This window comes from Scleropages formosus, chromosome 21, assembly GCF_900964775.1.
Source record: "Scleropages formosus chromosome 21, fSclFor1.1, whole genome shotgun sequence".
NCBI classification, from domain to species: domain Eukaryota; kingdom Metazoa; phylum Chordata; class Actinopteri; order Osteoglossiformes; family Osteoglossidae; genus Scleropages; species Scleropages formosus.
Window position 1 is genome coordinate 3508306 of NC_041826.1, and position 16133 is coordinate 3524438.

Below are 16133 nucleotides of genomic sequence, written 5' to 3' on the forward strand. Positions count from 1 at the left end.
TACTGTACAAGACATTTTATCAGATTTCTTTATTTATTTATTTATTTATTTATTTATTTTAATTTACTTTCTAAAAGAATGAAAGGGCAGTTTGTGTTCTTGTGTGATGTAAAAATCACTGCAGGACCTCTATAATTGTCTCCAATGTCAGTGTTGAGACCTTATATGATCCAGCTGCATCCAGACATTCAGGACTATTCCATCAGCAATGACCACTAAAGCACCCATCATTACTAGAATGTTTAATTACAGAGAAGATCTGAGATTAAGCAAAGTCATTTTACATCTTTGCTCTTAGCAACCATCAGACTCTAGGATTGTTAAATTGTTCATTTTATTGTCTTACTCTATGTCTGTTATGTATTGAAAAGAAAAAATGAGAAATGAAGGTGACTCAGATGAATAATTAAGGTGTAAGAAAAACATTATAGCCTAAATTTAAAAAGAAAAAAAATCATATTTTTTTCCCTCATGTATTAAATGAGCAAGCCGATCGCTGCTTGTTTTTTTTTTTCTTCAATATTCCTTTAACACATTTCCCCCACGCTCATCTGTTTTCATCCAGCTGTACTAATGGCAGGATTGCGTCAAGCTGTCAGCTGTGTGACGGTTACTGCTACAACGGCGGCACCTGTCACCTCGACTCAGAGACCAACTTGCCTTTCTGTCAGTGAGTAATTACTTAACGAAATTTCCGCGGCTAAAAATTTCTTTGTGTTCCTTGCTTTCAAGCCACGTCCCGCAGCAATGCGGGACCTCTTTATGTAATGACCCAATTAGTTACGAGATGTTGACCGAGTGTCTTTGAGGAGACCAGGGGTGGGGGGAGTGTGCTGCGTGGCAGAGAAGGATAAATGGATTTGGCACACAGCTGGAGAACAGAGGGGGCCCAGCAGAGGTTGTGTGTGTGTACCTGGAGCTATTGGAGTTGATGAAAGAGTGCTCTCAAGTGCACGGCATCACATCCAACTGCCACACAAATAGGGAAATCAAATTCACATGGCCAGTGACATGCATGACAGGTTTATTGGGCTGAAACCTCAACCACATGACTTTTTCAATAGCTGCCCTATAAGAAGTTTCCCGTAACAGCATTGTGCCATAATTTTGTGAAGCTTCTTGAATCCCAGAAGCTCGACACCGGTTGGCAAATACGTCTGTGTCTGCCTCCATTGCACAATTTGCATTTCGTGCCTATTCAGACTCATGAAAGGGTTTGAGAAGAAGGCCAGCATGTATTAGATATGAATGGAAGTGTGATTGAGCCATACACTTCAACTGTGTCACATTTGCAATTATGCTGTCTTGATCAAGCTTCACGCGTTAAGTGGGGAGAATTAAAAGTAATCACGTTTTACAACAAAACCATAGCAGCACTGCTTTAAAACAATCAAGATTAGAACAAAACCAGTATTAATCATTTGCAAAGCATTGCTATTTTAAATGTTTCTTGTATTCTCTGTTCTGAGGACATGTAGTTCTTAAAGGGGGAGCAAGAGGAAACTTTCACTGAAACAGCTTAACCCCTTGACTTGACCTTTTTTTTTTAATTTTGGTGGTGAGGGTGGGCTGGCAATTTATTAAATAGATGAACAAATCTGAACACATTTGTTTGTAGATTACCACAGTTTCTCTTGTGCAGAGGACTGATTTTACTGATCGTGATGAATATAGTTTATCCAGTGGTAGCCAAGCAGGCAGAGGAAAAACAGAAAATGGTCATATCAATGTAAAGCTATGACAGTACTGGCTGTACTTAGTGTTCTAAAAAACTTCCATCTGACTTCGTAATTTACGGACAAGTCAATGCAAATACATTTACTTTTTTAGCATATGCTTTTCTCCAAAGTGATTTTCAATGAACTCTATGTTGTGTTATCAGCCCACACACCTTATTCACTAAGGTAACTTATACTGCTAGATACACTACTTACAATGGGTCACTCATCCATGCATCAATGGAACACACTCTCTCTGTCACTCACACACTATGGGGGAACCTGAACAGCATGTCTTTGGACTGTGGGAGGAAACCAACGCAGACACGGGGAGAACATGCAGACTCCACACAGACTGAGCGGGGATTAAATCCATGTCTTCTCACATCACCCAGGCATTGTGAGACAGCAGCGCTACTTGTTACTCGCTGTGCCATCGTGCCACCCAATAAGGGTTGAAGTAGATTTTGCCCTTAACAGCAAAAAACACCAATTAGCCACATGAAAATTCTAGTTTGTGCTCTATTTAGCAAAATGGGTTTTTAAGCACACACACACAGACACACACACACACACACACACACACACACAGACATTAAAATAAGAAAGTCATTTCCAATAAAAAAGGCTGTTTCACCCAAGAAACTGTTCTTGCAAAATTTGAATAGATTGAACATGGAAGGTTCACATAGATGGAAAGAAAAATGTTTTAATATTTAGCTACTCACATCATTAGACTGAAACTCTGCTAATTTATATGGGAAAAAAAATCAAAAACAAAAATGGATATCTAGTTTCAAGTGATCTTAAAACTGAGTACCACTGCAGAGTTCTACTATATGCGCTGGCTGGCACAGAAAGACCTTTTTGTAATTTATTCATGTCCTTCCAGCATAGTTTTATTTTGTATATTATTCAGAGAAAATGTCAGTTTTATTTTGTACATTATACAGACAAAATGTCAGCAGGGCCAAGATGCTTCACCAGTCCCCAGATATATGTGCTCCAAATTACAGAGTAAAACTTTGGTCAGATTATTGTTTTTCTACTTGCAAGGGCTTGTGTCGCAGAATTGAAGGATTTTTAAAAAAGTCAGTTTTCTGATTTTCTGTTTCTAACCCCAAGGCAGTTAGTAAACAATATCAGCACGCCTCTCAGATAAATCTTTGAAGCCATTCGTTTGACCATCCATATGGCAAGTACAGCATGGCACCAAGTTTACACCAAGGGAGGTATTAGAGATCAACAGACCCCTACATCCATGGCCTCTCTGCACTTGTAGATCAGTCAGCTCTGTTGTTGACTCCTCCGTTGCCTTGTCCCGGGGAGGGAAAATAATGAAGTGAGAAGAAGAATCACAGTTTATTTTTTATTCAATTTCATTTATTTTTTAAAATATTTCTTTTTTTTTTCCTTCACGTGAGAAAAAACTACAATATCTCCATTTTCTTAAGAATAAATTATGGAGAAGTTTCATTTTCTTTTTGCCCAGTAATGCTGTCTTGCCCAGGAGCACAGTTTTTTTTTTTTTTTTTTTTTCTTAAATTTAGACCTGTTGTTCCTAACTAGTAGCCCATTGGTGTTTATTTGTTTATTTAATATTTTTTGACATTTTCGTCGTCTCACTGCAATTTCCGCAGCTGCACGACCGGGTTCAGAAGCCAGCGCTGTGATGAGCGGGCGAACCCGTGCGATTACTACTGTCAAAACGAGGGGATTTGCACCCTAACTGCATTTAAAAAGCCCCGGTGCAAGTAGGTCAAATACTGTTACTCAGCCCAACACTATACAAAAAGTCGTCCTTCACCACTCACCATGTTCCCCATTCCAGCAACCTCAGGCTACATTGTCCCATCTCACATTTTGCTCTTAGGCTCTCCCTCCACACTAGCCCCGCCCCCATGAGCTCATCTGGTTCCTCCCTCTTGCCACCCTAGAACACATCATACAGTCATTCGGCTTCTAGGTGCCTAAGTCGCGCATTGTTTTGTGGTCTGAGTGCCATTGTTGTAGCATTCTTCAGTGCGTGTGAATCTGTGTGTCTGTGCAAATGCATCCAAGGGTGTTGTGCCCCTGCTGACTTTGTCTCTATGCTCCTGTGAGGGTCAATGCCTGGCCCGTTGCCACCAACTGTCAGCGAAGGAATCTTCTACCTGACAAGTGTGCCAATTTGGCTGGCCCGCTTATGTTACTAGTTCTCTGTCTGTTTATTGAACAATGGGCAGCATTGGTGCTCTGCCATACATGATGTTACGAATGAAGAGCCAGGTTTACATACCTGCAGTAGCACCAACCCCTGTTTTCAGAGTGTTTTTCATCAGGTTCCACACCACCTGTGTTTAAGTGCAGCCTGTTGGTTCCTTCCAGGGGATGACTCAGTCCCACCGTGTACCACCTTCAAGATGTCCACTCCTATAATGGAAATCTGATTCAATGCAGCTTACTCTTGATTTGATTTAATGAAATTTCATTACATCAACCCCGAGTTGCTGTTGTCTGATTACTCACACTCTAACAGCATAGAAGAACCTGATCTGACTCTAACTAGGGTCATATATCACACGGAAAGGATTGCTTCCAAAGGCAAATGTGATGACGCTACTGTTTCTCAGGCACCATTATTTACTGCATGTCCAGTATGCTAATTGACCCAGCCCCCAGTCCTCAGCTTCCAACTCTGCATCGCCACCTCGATGTTAAAGTGCCAAGGCTCCATTGTGAGTCTCAACCTTGTTCATTTCTCCCAGTTCATGGGAAGCAAACAGCTTCCCACTATTAACACATGCCCCAGGATGCTCTTTACATGAGAACTACCTACTAATTCAGCCTCCATCACTGGCTTGTTTCAGGTGTTCAGCCAACTGGTCAGGTACGCAGTGTGAAAGACCGGCCCCTAAGAGCAGCCGCTCTGACAACGTCACTGGAAGTGAGTTCCCCTCTTCCTTCCTTCTACGTCCATCCTCAAAACCTCCTCATTTTTTCATTCTCGTCCTACTTCTTCCTTGTCAGACACCCTCTGTTCCTCTCAGGTGTATTTTCTGTCTGAATAAAGGACTTTAAAGCTAAGAAGGAGCTTTTTTCCACATCCAGGCCACCAGAGTGTTAGAATATGATTATAGTTAGAAATAGAAACCAGACATAACCTTTCCTTGGGATATGTCCATGGGAATTTTTTCAGCAGTCAGTACTGAACATTTGGATAACGTAAAATCGCAGGTGTTATCCCATGATTAGTGACAATCATTTGGACATCTGGTAGAAGAAACTGCAGTTATGAAAAAGGCTGTCATAGTCCTTTCGTAGTGTTCTAAGACTGGTTAATAAAAAGAGTGGTTTTATACTGTACCTTTCAAGATAGCTCTGAATAGGCATATTTTACAGTTGAAGGTGGGAAGCTGTCTGCATGTTAAAGGTGACAGTTGTCCTTAGGAATTCTGCCTTCATTGGGTTTTTTATGAGTGACTTCTGAATGTATTCTTTTTTTTGTGAAATTGCATATACATACTTTTTTGAAACCTGGCTTTATACTCTCCACTTCATATTTTCCTCTGACACTTGTATATATGCTACATAAAATAAACGGATATTTTAACTGCTTACCGATGTCTGCTTAACTGACTTAGACAAGTTTGGATTTCCTCTGTCATTTGTAAATATAATATATAATTAAGTGATGTGAAAAATTAAGGACATTCTTCCCCTGCCTTATGTAGGTTATGTGTTTTTCGAAAAATGCTTTTAAAGATCAATTCTGATGCATCATCAATGTAATTAGCATTAGTGTCAATGGTAAAAATTTTTACACATAACAAGGCATTTTCCCTTCACTAATTACTCCATAATGCCATATGGCAGTTGACCTGTGCTTGCTTAGCTCTTTCATAGCTATTGTATTGCCATAGTTATTACTAACAAATGCTCACAGACAATGCAAATATATATATATATATATATAATGTTTAGGTATTCATTAGCATAAAATGGGGGTTAAAGACAAAAGAACACAATTGAAATAATGCAAATGAATTCATAATGGGGCTCAGAATTAATGCAGCATGAGTCAAGCTATAACTGTGGAGAAGATTGCATTGTGGCTTTGGTCTCGGTGCCACTTCATTTTCAGAAGGCAAGCAAAATCCAGATTTAGTCCTCGTAGAGTGCCTTCAGAAAGAGCTCAGACCCCACTCTTAGCTACACTTTATTGTGCTATTTAGATATTTAAACATAGATTGAATTGATTTTTTCTTCTTTTTGCTATCAACTGACATGCAGCACCCCATAGTGACAACGAGAAAACACATTGTTAGATTTTTTAGCACTCAATTAAAAACAAAAATAAACGGAAATCCCTCCTTAACATAAGTATTCAATTCCTTTATTATAACATTCCATATTAATTTGATACGTTCTTTTTCTTTTGAACTTCTTTGAGTTATGTCTAGAAATTGACAGTTGTCCATTGGTTGTAAATTCAAAAAGGTTATCAACAAATTTGCAATGCATTAGTAGTTCTCAGGTGCATAGTAGGCTTGTTGTCAAATAGAAAATATTTGTAACCGCTAAGATTTTTTCTCGAGCAGGACTTCCTGCTAAATTTACTATTTAAATGTAATTTCCTGTGGTCTAAAAGTAACTACCTCTCTGGAATTGGAACAGTGTGTTCTCCAGTTGAGTGTAAATAATTGCATATAAGCATTCTGGGTAATGCTACATGAACTGGGGAGAATTTGTTTCCTCTTCCAAACAGAAGAATTTCCACTGTAATTTTTGACAGCTTTTACATGTACACATTTATTCAGTTTCCTCACATTTCAAATGGATTTAAATCTGGACATTGACTTGGCTATCAACTGTTTCATTTTCTTCTTTCTGAGCCACTCAGTTATCAGTTTCCTTAAGTTTCTGATCAATGTCATATTGGAAGACTCTTTTCTTATCCCATTTCAGATTTTTGACACATAGCCTCATATTTTGTTCCAGTATTTGCTCCAGTATTGTGAAATCCATAAATGACTCAATAACATCAAGTTTCCAGGCCCAGAAGTGCCAAAGCAGATTTAAACCATAATGCTCTCATGGCTATGTTCAAGGACAGTGTTTGATTTGCACTGAAAAATGGCATTTGGCTTTGACTCAATTGTCCACATCGGATTGTTCCATAAGTCCTCTTCTAAGCCCAGGTGATATCAAGTAAGCTTAGAATATGCTTTAATGTTCTTTTTTGAGAGCACATTGACATTGACTTTTGCAAGAGATGCCTGTATATCCTTTGATGTTAACCTGAAGTTACCGGAGACATCCTAGAGCATCTTTCAGTTGAGGTCTGGGCTGAATTTGGTGGGACAGCCTGCTCTTTGCAGTTTGCCAATGACATTTTTACTTTGAATTTGTAAATAATCTTTTGGAGAGCACAATGATGGACTTGGAAGTCCTTTCAAATGATATTGTATCATTTCTCAGACCCATGGGCATCAACATTTTTTTTTTCCATCTCTGTTGACCTTGGATAATATGCTCTCTCTCACCAATGTAGTTACTTCAAAACAAAAGCATGTTTCTCAGTTTTGCGCAAAGCTGGACCCTTGCAGCTACTCTGTTAACTTGCATATATAATTTAACCTTCTCTTGGTGCACCATAAGAAAGTTATCATCAGCCAGCTGGAAGATGAACCTAGAGCTATATTCATTCCACCCAAAAAAAAAAAAAAAAAACTGCTGATATTATTACACTGTTACTGAATTACATTTTGGAGATTTTACCATTGTTACTGTGTTGTTTTAGGAAGCATAGCAATCATAGTGCCCCTGGTCCTGCTTGTCATACTAATTACTACACTGGTGGCTGGGGTCCTCATCTGCAGAAGAATGCAGAGGTAAGCTTGTTTAACATGTACACTTTTCCTGTGAGATGAGTGCTCTGCTGGTGTTGTTACAACCAAAATGTGTTTGGAAATCCAGGGGCAAGCGAGTACAGCGTCAGCCCATGACGAATGGGGGCATAAATGTGGAGATTGGCAACCCATCATACAACATGTATGAAGTGGAGCATGACAACCATGCTGATGCTGGGAGCATCCTGCATCCAAACTTTACACTGGACCCTCATAAGGTGTGTTAAACTGTCCACTTCATCTATGTTTTCCTAATATAGGTTTGTAAGTAATTTGATAAATCAGATAAATGAAAAGTATTGCACACTGGTGTCACACACACGTCTCTGGTTGTATTTCAAAATTTTGTTACATCTAGAAAAAAGTGTAAAGGTATTTATTTTACCAAATGGACGCTCTTATCGAGACTGACTGTAATGTAGTTTGGTGTTCATACAATTCAGCTGAAATGAAGTACCTTTCTCAAGGGTATATTGCCATTTCCTGCTGTAGATGTTACATTTTATCCAAAGTCCAATTACTGACTGTGGTTACACGATACACCTGTGCATATTGTGAGAGCTTAATTCTTTATTTCGTACTTTTAGTTCTTGGTAATAATAATAATAATAATAATAATAATAATAATAATAATAATTGCTCTGTTTGGTAATGTTAGTCTTCTAAATAACCTGCTTTTTTAACATGACCCTGTCTAGTCCTTGCTCTCTGCTGCTACAGCTTGGTTGTCTGCATATCTTTTGCAATCCCTAATGTTGTGTAACTGCGAGACAGCCTACAGAATGTTGACAATTGTACCCTCCACATCTGGCCTGCATTAGCCTAAGATTCCATACATGCAACACAACGTGCTGCTCTTTTGGGCTTTGTAGCTGTTCTTCAAGGACTTGTCCACATTGCAGGATTTCAAAGACTATTTTCCCAAATCAAGGTGGGTTATTGAATTGCTGCTTGAAATGGAGGAGGTTGTCTTGTTTATGTTCAAAATGTATCCAAGGGCAAGTTCACCACAAGTCCACCAAGACATGTTATTCACTGTTGGATCCTGCAGAGAATATCCATACAAGAGTAATAATAATCTGTAATAAAGACTGTCTAATGACAAGTTTTCGTAGTATTCAGTTATATAATTATTTCTGTTTAATGAAATATACTAGTAGTTCACATTCCAACAGCTACAAAAGCCATATTACTGGATGGATATCACTGAGAACTGTTACATCAAGTAGAGGTTGTTTTTAGAGCTGACACTTTTTGGATGATGAAAACAATATCCCCATTTCCTTGTAGGGCTGGTGTGTTAAATCCAGCGATCCTCGCAGCCTACCAGTTCACACTGTCCCAAAGGAGATTATTCCAGGACAGGTGAACACCTTGTGTTCCCCCCTACCCTTACCTCAAACAGCCTGTCTCTTTAGCCCATGGGTATAAGTTCTTTTGCATGTTCAGAACAACTGACCTTACATTGCATTTGGATGCTACATAGACATTTTTTGCTCATGCCAAAGCTTGATCTTTGCGGCCATACAGAGATTAAGCACACATTTAATTTCTTGCTGGATATTTATAGGACTACTGAAATGGGTAACTTATGTTGATTGCTTTTAAATATATACTTTTTAGCAATTACTAAAGTGACAGGTCATATTGTCATTCTGCTAATGGTGATAATCTAGTTTTTAAAGGGCTTAACATATTAACTTTTACCATGTACATCTGTCATTGGATCAATGCTGTGAACAAATGTTTATTTCTTTGCAATACCCATTATTTCTTTGTAACACCCAGACCTAATTGCAGGTCTGACAATGTTAAGTTTGTGTTCACATGATTTAAGGATCCTGAATTAAATCATTTAGATGTATCTGAACCTCAGACTATTGGATTGTGTGATAATCATTCTGTACATCAGATTGACCTTGGTTACTAGGTAACTTTTAGTAAAAGATGAAAATGTAAAAGGAAAAATGCATCAGCCTTAAAGATTGTAATATGAGGCTAAGTATTGATGATGAAAAAAGACTGTACTATAGAGACTCTGAATCACTTGTAAGTAGAATTTTTTACCCAACATCTGTTATATCCCCCCTATTTTTTTCCACTCCGCCATCGCATGAACCGTGAGGTGACCTTTCCGTGACTGGTCATTTTTGTAATGGTTCCCTGTTCTGATTGTGTATACCTGCATGGATGCATGCCTTATGTGCTTGTTGTATGGTGCAAGGCAGTATATGGCAGTATCTCCTTTTGCTGAGGTCCCCATATGTTGTTATTTGTTTACTTGTATTTTTCTGACAGTCGACTTCTATATTAGCATTCCAGGATGAATTGCTATTATTTTGCTCTTCAAAGCTTTTCAGCATCAGTCGATGTCTGGCCTATTGTCTAAGACTGAAATGTGTAAGCAGCTGTCGACAGATGAAATAGCGTTAGTCATTTATGGTGTCTAAATGTCTAGCACTGACATTACTAATCAGACGTTGCTTGATCTGTACATTAAACATCTGTCTGTGTGGATTGCAGAGTCTTAACAGCACCTGTACTGTTAAGCTTAATGCCTATATTAATAACAGACGGTTCCTTTTTTGTAAATGGAACGTGACCTTGTGAGAGAACAGACTGCTGTCTCCACAAATGAAGGGAATATGAACTTATGTGAAAACAGATTGTTCACTCCAGATTCTCATGTTTTGCTGTTTCAGTCAATAAACTACTCCAACCCGATATACGCAAAGATATACCTAGATGGGCAGAACTGTCGGAAACCGGTCATCAACATTGACGAGAGAAGAGAGCTACTCCCAAAGAAGCTGGAAGGGACGATTCGAGAAACAGCTGCATAGCTTGCTTATATGCTCTTTTATATTATCTGTATAAAGCTGTACAATATAAAGGAGGAAACAGAGGTCTTTTCTATGCCCCACCAGGTTCTTAGAATCTTTTTCCTTGTATTAATTTTTCATCAGCGTTACCTCCTTATTCTGGTGGTGTGCTGAGAGTTGCTGACTTTTTATGTCTTTTTTTTTTTTTAAATCAGTTCTGCACTATATATAAAACATTAGAAAAGCGCTGCTCTTATACACAATAATTCAAGGAAAATGTCAGTATTTCATAAGGTGTAAAAATGTATTTTGTCTTTTCTGACTGATTCTTCTTAAGATGGATATACTATACAGTGTTTTATTTTAATTATTTTATAGCCAAGGCTGAGTTCATTTAACTTGTTTTATCTCTTTTTATTGGATTATTTTTTAAAGTGTTTACTTACCTGAAGTAGTGTTTTCTCTATATTCTTTATAAACCTTTTTTTTTTTTTTAAAAAAAAAAATTCCCACCTGTTTCCATGCCAACATAAGTCCCAGTACAGACATTTTCCCAAATTTTTGACTCACAGTTATTCTGTTTATCCATGTAATTATTCGGTTCTTCTTTAACTGATAATTTCACCTTCGGTCCTGCAGCTGCTTTCAGAACATTCTTTTGTTCATTAGTGCTTCATGTGAAAAATATGCCATATATGTTCAACCTTTCCAACATGTTCTAGTATGATCATAGGCAAAAACTGAATATTCACATCTTTTCTGCAGATATCTGAAATAATATAGATGCTTCAAACTCCACAAGTGTCAAAACCAAACTTCTTTACCATCTTTACTTTCACAAATGCATAATAGATTTAACACGTTTTATAATTTTATATTTTATTAAATGTCAAGTTTGGCTGCTTGTATTTTGAAGAAATGTATTAAATGTAAGTACTTTTATACAAAATGTACATCAATATTAAATAAAAAAGGTTTTATGCCACTGCAGCTATATGTACCATTTTATATTGTAAGGTATTGGGTGGTTCGTTTTGAGTACTTATTTAAACTATATTTTGATCAAATAGGTTGATGTTTTAGCTAGGTGGTAACAATGGAAACCTAGCTTGACTGAACTGTCAGTTATGAAAAATAGGGCTCTGCTTTGTGAAACTTAACAAGTTGCTAAACGAAATAAATACTGTATTGTCTTTTTGTATTTTTTTTAACTCAGTGTGTCTGTCATACTTGCATTCAGCTGCGGATTTTACATTAACTAGCGCAATTCATAGAATAATTGTTAGTGTAAGTCCTGTTCATGTTCAGAGGTACATACATTAATTATACAAAAAAAGTGTTCAGAAACTGTCGTTTTAGAATGTAACTGTTGCATTATTTCTTTATAACTTGTAATTTGTATGATGAATTAGCCTATTCCTGAATTAACATCTTTCATTTTCTGTACACATTCAAATCTGAAGCATGTCTTTACCAGTACAGTTGCAAGTTTATTAACCTTTTGAACATGGATTTCTGTCTGAAATGCTCAGAAATGTGATCTGATCTTCAACTACATTACTGTAATAGAAAAGACCAAATCTGCTTGAAGTAATATCATACAAACAGGTGTACTTCTTGCCAAAATTGAATATTTCATTTAAACATTCCAAGTCCAGGCTTGAAAAAGTATGTGATCCTCTAGGCTAATGACTTCTCCAAAAGCTGATGGAAATCAGGTGTTTCAGTCAATGAGAGGAGGCTGGACATGTTAGATGTTCCCAGCCCTATAAAACAAAAAAGACCTACACATTTTACAACCCTTGTATTTAGGAACTGGTTGAACAAACCTCCTTTAGCACCATTAACCTCCATCAAATGTTTCCTGTAGCTGCTGATAAGACTTGCACAAAATTTGAAGACCATTCTTGCTTAAAAATTATTTTAGTGTATTGACATTTTTGGGATTCTATGAATGAACTGCTTTCTTCAGGTTATGCTTCAGCATCACAAATAGGTTGAGGTCTTGACTGACCTGGCCGTTCTAAAACACAAATTTTCTTTTTTTTAAGCCCTTCTGTTGCTCTTTTAGTCCTCTATTTCATGTCGTTGTTGCATTGCAAAATACCCATTAAGCTTCAGATGACTGACCACTACCATGTATGTATGAATGAGTGACCCATTGTAAGTAGTGTATCTAGTAGGGTAAATCACCTTGGTGAATAAGGTGTATGGGCTTGTAACACTACATAGTATTCATTGTAAGTTGCTTTGGAGAAAAGCGTCTGCTAAGTGAATAAATGTAAATGTAAAATGGCAAGTTCAGCAGATGTTCCGCAGGTCCTGTGTTGTTGCTGCAACATTCTTTTTCATGTCCTTCAGTACAGCATGCTGCACATTTTCTTTTGACTGGGTCATGGTTCCCATCAACACATCTTTCTTGAGAAGAGCAAAATCTCTCAATAACAAAATGTGTGGACCTTATCTCTTTTTATGATTGGAGAACCCCAGCTATCTCATCTCATGGACTGGAATACCTGACTCCAATCAGTTATTGGACAACTCATTAGCCTAGAGCACACTTTAAAATTATAGTTGCTTGTTTTTGTTAGTTTAAGCAGATTGTGTTTGCCTTTAATTGTGACTTAGCTGAAAACCAAATCACGTTTTATGAGTGATTAAGAAAGAAATCCAGGTATTTTCAATGTGTTCATGAACTTCTTCCTTCACATTACTATGCTAACAGTATGAGAGCTTACATGTTGTGGAGGACCACTCTGATTAGGGCAGCTGCTCATAGTAGAAGACCCTGGAGGAAGGGAGAAAAACATGCTGTCATTTGAGTGACAGCACAGGCGCTCTGCTGTTGTTTGCCATTATTACTTGGCTCGGAAGAATTGCTCGGAGCAGTTTACTGAGCGTTCACTCCCACCTATTTTTTCAAGATGACTGACACCTGTAAAGATTTCATATCACAGACTCAAAATGTACGTTGCTTTTATCACTGGAGAAAGTGAATAATCTTCACACCACAAGCAGGGGACACATTTCTGAAGACCTGAGAGAATGAGTGACAGAGTGGTGTTTGCGCTACAGGAGGAAAGGAAAAAAATCTTTTCCTATTTTTGTTTCATGACTGACATAACACCACTGGTAATGATACTATTGCTGCTTTTTTTGCCCCCACTCTACTGATGAGTCACTATGGGTGGATGTAGCAAAATAAAGTCCAAAAATGATATAGTAAGTGTATTTAAGAATTTATTACTTGTCATGATTGTTATCTTTGTGGAGGGGAAAAATGAAACATTTACTTTTGAGTAGATGGATAGCTACAGTAGCTGTTTTACTTACTATCAATCAGCCATTTACATGAAGATTCTGTCACTTGGAAGCACGCTCACCTCAGAACATAAACGTGCATAAGGAAAATGCAGTATAGCTTTACCTGGAATAGGTACTTTTTGGCTCACACAAGGGGCTTTGAGCTCAATACAGCAAGACCTTTGCCTGTTATATTTACATATCTATGCTATTTTAATATTTACATTAATTTACGTTTATTCAGTCAACAGACACAAATTGTATTCAACTTAACAAAAGTACATTTTTACAGTTATAGTCTAATACTAGGTCAGACCTGGAGTAGCACAGGCAGGATTACACCCTCATCTGGACTATGATCTGTGTAGAATGTGTTGTGAGATATGGATGGTTCCAGGAACGGATTATGGCCCCACTGTGTTGGGAAAAGCAGACGTTGCATTAACTGTTACTCCGAATTGGCTTTTAACCAATGAAGTGGATGAAATGAGCACATTGTCTAGGACCTCGGTCTTGCAGAGACACAGTTTAGGTGGTAATCAGTCATCCAAGCAGAGATGTCTCAGAAATAAGATACAATATGCAATATGTCTGTAGTCTGAGGGGAAAAGAGAATGGAAGCTGACTATTATCAGAGTAGCAGTCATAGGAGAACCCATTAGAAACAATGACAGAGCTAAGAAAAGCATTGTAAATGGAGAAGACCAAGGACAACAATAATGAGCCTTGCAGAACACCAAGTAAGACAGACTGAGTTGAAGATGGTGAGCTGCATCTATATCCTTGGTAGGATTAACACAATGGCTAAGGCTTAAATCATTTCAGTGTTCATCCTTTGATTTCAAGCTGTTCAAGAGAGGAAAGCAGACAATGTCAAATGCTGCAGACAGATCCAGGAGGATGAGAACTGATTTTGAGGCTCACTTTGTGCATCTGTGAATACTTATTCATTTTTTATTAGTTTATTAATTTTGAAACTCCTAAGATGCAATGGTGGTTTGACCCCTTATATGGGGTGACTGTATTGTTAAAATGGGCCCAATAAGTGAGGAAAACCTGTATGAAAAATCCATAATAATGGCATGAAGTAACATTTTAAGTCAAATACAACTCCTCAGCAAAATTGCATGAATCTCAAAGCTAAACAGGAGGAAGCCATAAATGATCAGTTAAGCAATGTGAGAAGGGCCAGGCATAAATATGTAGTAGTATTACAGTATGAACATGATTTAAATCTCCATTTAGTTATAAAATGGCTAAATATATTGTGTCATTGTCATGTTTAAAAGGTTGGGCTGGGAAATACTTTTTTGGCTTCATTTCTCAAGTAAAATAAATGATGGCAGCAGCTGTGTGGCTTGGATGTCCTTAGAAAGTTACAAAAAGTCTCCCAGAAGCAGTTACTGAATTTTGCTCAGATTAGCTTGACAGCAGTTTACTCCTGATGTGTTCATGAATGTAAATTTTCATATGTGGGTAGTCAAAATGTTCCATTTCCATTGTGTGAGTATGTTGATGAGAGTTGTGAAGGGTTTATACTGTGAACAGCTGGCTGAATAGCATATATACTAAAAGTTTCTTCTCCTGACTCATGATGTTATGAATTACTATCGGTCCATCTCAAAGTTTCTTTGACTAACAGTTTCTTCAGTGACATCCAAATGATCGACTCACTGTCATGTGACTGTAATGTGCATATTCCAGTCATATTCAATATTAAAAAATGTAGATGTGACAGGTTAGTTGAAATATATATTTGAAAACTGAACTTAAAAAAAGTCTTAAAGAAAGTATGATATAGAACTTCTGTTATGCCCACGCCCTTGTGCCAATTGACCGAACCTGCCCTGAATTAGAGCAGCAGGGTGTAAAGAAGCCATGCCAGCTCACCTGGTTGCAGAACCACATTGTGTAAACCCACTTCTCCTGCGAAAGTGAAGGAACCCCACTTACCTCCTCATCCTTCCAGTCCCTTTTTGGCATTTGCCCTTCGTTGCTTGTTTGTTGTCTTCCTGGTTTCAGATCTCCTGCTTCACCTGATCGACTTAGATTCCTGTCTTGTCCCAAGAACAACATCTACGCCTCGAACAACCCATGCCCGTCCCCAACTACGATCCTTGCTAACTCCTTGTTTTGGTTCACACAATAATTAAGCTCGCACTTGGGTCCATGCCAACTCCTTGCTCTCCTCCCCTCGTCCCTGACAACTTCAGGGAGCTGTAGGAATGCATTTTCATCTCATATGGATTAATATTTTTACTCAAGATTCCATTGGTATTCATAACTGAAAGCAAAATATGTCCTATATATATGTACTGTAAACAAGCTTTAATACAAACTTAAAACCTAATTTTCAGCTTTTTACTACTATAATCATGGCAAAGTGAGTGGTATAATCT

General features: G+C 37.8%; 1 protein-coding gene and 1 long non-coding RNA gene across 5 annotated transcripts in view; one reads left to right on the forward strand and one right to left on the reverse strand.

Moving 5' to 3' along the window:
* LOC108924287 (low-density lipoprotein receptor-related protein 1B-like) overlaps positions 1-10672 on the forward strand; it is a 368874-nt gene extending 358202 nt beyond the window's left edge. For 2 of the 4 annotated variants that reach the window (XM_018735562.2, XM_029247288.1), the window contains 7 exons: positions 566-670; positions 3359-3472; positions 4568-4644; positions 7501-7591; positions 7677-7827; positions 8900-8974; positions 10312-10672. In XM_018735562.2, the coding sequence (XP_018591078.2) occupies positions 566-670; positions 3359-3472; positions 4568-4644; positions 7501-7591; positions 7677-7827; positions 8900-8974; positions 10312-10452 (754 nt within the window). In that variant the 3' untranslated portion in view covers positions 10453-10672. The remainder of the gene's footprint in view (positions 1-565; positions 671-3358; positions 3473-4567; positions 4645-7500; positions 7592-7676; positions 7828-8899; positions 8975-10311) is intronic. The other 2 variants (XM_029247286.1, XM_029247287.1) reach the window with 2 other exon arrangements.
* LOC108924288 (uncharacterized) lies at positions 4010-15863 on the reverse strand. The gene is made up of 3 exons (XR_001965289.1): positions 15688-15863; positions 13170-13219; positions 4010-4130 (listed from the first exon to the last, which is right to left on the reverse strand). It is a non-coding gene; the product is annotated as an uncharacterized LOC108924288 (long non-coding RNA).
* Between the last annotated feature and the right edge of the window lie 270 nt (positions 15864-16133).